The 4,807-nt window shown below is 57.3% G+C and overlaps 1 protein-coding gene across 1 annotated transcript; it reads left to right on the forward strand.

Annotated features, from left to right (window-relative positions):
- The first annotated feature begins 2,214 nt into the window (after nt 1–2,214).
- On the forward strand, nt 2,215–4,436 carry RABIF (RAB interacting factor). Its single transcript, XM_084497796.1, has 2 exons — nt 2,215–2,486; nt 2,940–4,436. Exons 1-2 carry the CDS (start codon nt 2,241–2,243, stop codon nt 3,180–3,182), a joined length of 489 nt encoding a protein of 162 aa, XP_084353922.1. The 5' UTR covers nt 2,215–2,240; the 3' UTR covers nt 3,183–4,436.
- The last annotated feature ends 371 nt before the right edge of the window (nt 4,437–4,807 follow it).

Consider the following 4,807-nt stretch of genomic DNA (forward strand, 5'->3'; position numbering starts at 1 on the left):
GTGGGAGCTTCGCTTCTGTTCTCTACCCTCAAGACGTTTGCCTGATCCCCACGTTGAGGATTTGTACAAAACTTTGGTAAGACCAGGCAGCCACCTTCAGCCGTGCCTCTGCCCTGCTGCTTAGGTCTCTGAGTGGCATTAAAGAGCAAGGGCTCCATCTTTTTGGGATCCGCAGTGCAAAAGCCCGTGGGGCCTGGGAGGATGTACTAACTGAGAATTAATTTGTTGTAAGAGGTGCTTGCGAAGAGTGACAGCAGAGATGAGGAAAACACCCTGTGATAATACTGTTGTAACAGAGTCTGCAGTTGCAAAAAACAACAGCTCCTTTGTCCACCATGGAAGAGTGGGATGAATGGAGCCCAGTATTAATTCAGCTGTCACTGGCGTAGCTGCAAACTGCTCTCCTGGTTTCTCTCTACAAACCTTCTGGTGATTTTAAAACAAGCTGTTGTGTCCTGCCCCAGCAGCCTTCTTTGGAGTAGTGGGTGCCTTGGGGCTGCTCACAGCAGGTCTTGGTGAGCTTCACACCACCTTTATTGCCTCCACCCTCCTCTCGGCCCTGCAAGCCCAGAGATGGCTCAGGAGCTCCGATGCCCAAGCTCTGCCTCACAAACACCCACAGGACGATGGGTTTGTGTCAAACAGCCACGCTCACTTCCCAGCTCCTGGCAGAGAGCGGAGCTGCGGTCAATAGCACAGCAGCCAAGGCTCTGGGATTTCCCAAGCTGGAGCCTTTCATCAGCTGGATTTCTGATGAAATCCTGTGTCCTATTTAGTACCTTGAACATCTGCTCCCTTTTCTGGCTCCTCCTGAAAGATCTCAGGCGCAGCCATTCAGGAGGCAGCAAGAGAATGGTGCATGTTTATAATACAGTCAGGGAAAAGGCAGAACCAGGGTTTTTCTGTGTTGTACCCCCAACAAAGCAGTGGCTCCAATCAACCGGGCCACTTCCCTTTTTCCAGCAGAGCTAACAGCGGGCCCCCAGCTGGTCCAGCACAAACCCCCAGGGCCTCACACTCACTAAGGGGTGAGCTTAAGCCACCCGGGCCTCAGGACCTGGGCTCGTCCTGCAGAGCTGCTCAGAGTCACTGGCACAGCTGCTGTCTGCTCAGGGTCAGGCTGAAAGAGCTCCATCTTCCTGTCCTGGAAACCATTGTGCCCTTCCAATGCCCTCTTCCCCCCTCTTTCCCCACTGGATCCACATTTCCACAGTTCCCTCTGTGCCTCCACGAGCCACACAGTCCTCAGCCCAGGCTCTCAGAAATGGGGTCACAGCAAACGCCCGCAGCAGCCCCGCAGGAACCGCCTGCCCTTCGTCCCTCCCAGACACCACGAGCCAGGCCCTGCCTGTCCCCGCAGGGCCCAGCTGGCTGGCAAACAAACAGATTTGGGCTGCCAACTGGTCACTGCCAGCTTATGAAACTGCCCCACTTCACGTAGGAACGGCTCCGTCCACCTCACGGGGTCACAGAATGGCCGAGGTGGGAAGGGGTCTGGGGATCACCTAGGCCAGAGAAGGGCAATGAGGCTGGTGAGGGGTCTGGAGAACAAGTCCTACAAGGAGTGACTGAGGGAGCTGGGGGAGTTCAGCCTGGAGAAGAGGCTCAGGGGCGACCTTATTGCACTCCACAGTTCCCTTAATGGAGGCTGTAGCAAGGTGGGGGTTGGTCTGTTCTACCATGCGCCTGGTGACAGGATGAGGGGGAATGGGCTAAAGTTGCACCAGGGGAGGTTTAGGTTGGATATTAGGAAGAACTTCTTTACATAAAGGGTTGTGAGGCATTGGGATGGGCTGCCCAGGGAAGTGGTGGAGTCACCATCCCTGGAGGCCTTTAAAAGCCATTTAGACGTAGAGCTCGGTGATATGGTTTAGTGGAGGACTGGTTAGCGTTAGGTCAGGGGTTGGACTGGGTGATCTTGGAGGGCTCCAACCTAGAAATTCTGTGATTCTGTAATTCTGGGTGCGGCCACACGGGCTGAAGGGGGGGATCGGGGTGATGTGAGAGGGGTGACCCGAGGGGGGCGATGTGTGTGGGGTGATGTGAGGGGGGTGCTTTAAGGGGGGTGCTGTGCTTTGGGGTGACCCTGGGGGCTGTGCTCTGGCGGTTGGGCGACCTGAGGGGGGGCGTTGCGAGGCGGCCCCCTCAGCCCCGTCCCGCCCGGCGCAGGCGCACGGCGCCGCCTCCGCTCCCTGCCCAGCGCCTCAGGGCGGTGGCGGCCCCAGCGCGCCTGCGCGGCCATGGCGGCGGCCTGCGCCGGGATGGAGCCGGCGGCGCCTTCATCCCCTGCTCCTCCTGCTCCTGCCGCTCCTTCCCCTCCTTCCCCTTCTCCTTCTTCTCCTTCTTCTCCTTCTCCTTCTCCTGCCGCCGCGCCGGGCTCGGCCGAGCTGGTGTGCGCGCAGGGCCGGAACCTGAAGGCGGTGCTGTGCCAGCGCTGCGGCTCCAGGGTGCTGCTGCCCGGCGCCGCCACATTCGCTCGGCGGGAGGTGAGGGGGGGAAAAAAGGGGGGAAAAAGGGGGAAAAAGGGGGTGCAGGGAGGGGATGGGGGGGCATGGGGAGAGGGGAGGGGGCAGGGAGGAGGGGGAGAGGGGCAGGGAGGTGGGGGGAGGCAGAAGGAGGCTGGGGGGCAGGGAGGGGGTGTGGGGAACACGGGGGGGATATGGGGGGCACAGGGGGGATGTGGGGGGCAAAGAGGGGTGGGGGGGGCACAGGGAGAGGGGAGGGAGTACAGGGAGATAGAAAGGATGGAGAAGGGGAGTGGGGGCAGAGAGATGAGGGGACAGAAACGGAGGGAGGGAAGTAGGGGATGCAGAAAGAGAGGTGGGGATGGGGAGGCAGAAAGAGGGAATAGGGGGCAGAGAGGTGGGGGTGCAGGGGGCAGGGAGGTGGTGGTGCCCCCCACAAGCAGGGCGGTGATGTTGTGTTTCGCCCCCCCCCAGCTCCTCCTGCCCGCCATGAAGAAGAAGGCGGTGGCGGCGGCGGCAGCGAGCGGCGGGGACGTGGTGCGGGAGCACTGGCTGGTGCGCGACATGTTCTCCTTCGAGAACGTGGGCTTCACCCGCGACGTGGGCAACGTCAAGTTCCTGGTGTGCGCCGACTGCGAGGCAGGGCCCATCGGCTGGCACTGCCTGGACGACAAGGACAGCTTCTACGTGGCACTGGAGCGCGTGGCCCACGAGTGACAGCGGTGACACGGCCTGGGCTGGGGACGGGGATGATGAGCACCGGCTGCCGGGAAGCCCCGCAGCCCAGCTGCCCTGCTACCGGACAGCTCGAGGGGCTGAGCTGAAGCCCAGCTGGGTGAATGCAGCTCGGCCGCCCTGTGCCTGACTGACCGCAGCCTGGCAACGCCACGGCTTTATTGACTTACAGCCCTGCTGGCTGCCCCGGCCCAGGGCACTGATCCATAAACTAACCAAGAAATGCAGCATCGGCACAGCTGGCTCCTCACCAGAGCCCACCTGGGGAGGGTGTCACTGGTGGGAGGTCCCCAGTGACCCGCAGGGACAGCTCGCTGACAGTCTTGCCAAGTAGCTTGATCTGCCACTGTTGCTAGAAGCGGTGCCAGGCCTTCCTGGCTGCTCTCTGTCACTTCTTCCTCGTGTGGCAGCCGTTTCCATGTTTTAGGATGTCGTTCAGGCTGATTGGTTTGTGACACAGTCTTATAAACGTGGATGCTGGCACAAGGGCAAGAGGAGAAGAGGACTGCTGTGTTGAATCATGGAGGCAGCATAAATTGTCTAAACTACAGCCAAAGCAATTGTAGGGTTTAAGGCTGTGTCTTCTGTTGATTTTCAGAAGAGATGTACCCTGCCCCAAACCTTAACATTTAGGTTCTCTAAAACCTCATCCTACTTGACAACTGTAACCTGTAAGAGTATATGGCACCTAAAGTGTGTGTAAGGCATTTAACTAATGTCATTATATTAACTGAGTACTTGAAAATAAAATAAGATACAGCTAGAGCTCACTGATAGAATGGCAAATAAAGAAAATGCAAGCCCAGGAAGGAAGAGTGAAGAGATTCCATCCTGAAAAGGATTTGAATCATTGGACAAGCAGCGTCTGATGACCGAGTGTCTCAGTGCTGAAGAATGTCAAAACAGCTGTGTGCACATTAAACAGAGATGTCAGGAGACGATTCCTCTTCTGTAAAAGCAGCTGGCAAGAGCAGCGCTGGGATATTGCATCCAGTGCTGGCCTCTCTCTTAAAAGATGGGCACAAAGCTGACCGAAAACTGAAGGAGCCTGCAGCAGGCACGGTTCTCAGTCTTTTGGCAGTCACAGTCCAGTTTGTATTCTCGGTTTACAAAGTCCTGGATGAATAGTGGAGCAGCTTTATGGTGGTTGTATTGAGGCACATCTCCAGAGGACGTGCCTTGCTGCAGGAGCTGTATCAGTATGCTGTGCTAATAAACACTTCTGGTACTGGTGCAGCTGGCATTGTGCTAGGGCAATGAAGTTCTTTGTTCACCACCACAGTCAAGATCTGTCGTAGGTAAAGATGAAAAATGTTGCTCCTTATGGCTGTGGGAGAGGCTTTTGCCTCACTTCTCTCTCCTAAAACCATTTTGGTGGCAGGAGCCTAAAGCAGGCACAGCCTCAGGTAGATTGTCCCGAAAGGCATCCCGGTCTGGTCTGATGACAGCAGGTGAGGGAGAAACAAGTCCTTTCTTTTCCAGTGCTCCAGCACCTGCACTTTTCAGATTTGAAGACTGCCTTAATATAAAAGTAAAGCAACCGAGCTGTTGGCTGTTCTGGGGCTGCTGTTACAAACCTCAGCTGTGGGCAGGCAGTAGGAGGGGGA

This window comes from Aythya ferina, assembly GCF_964211825.1.
Source record: "Aythya ferina genome assembly, chromosome: 25".
NCBI lineage: Eukaryota > Metazoa > Chordata > Aves > Anseriformes > Anatidae > Aythya > Aythya ferina.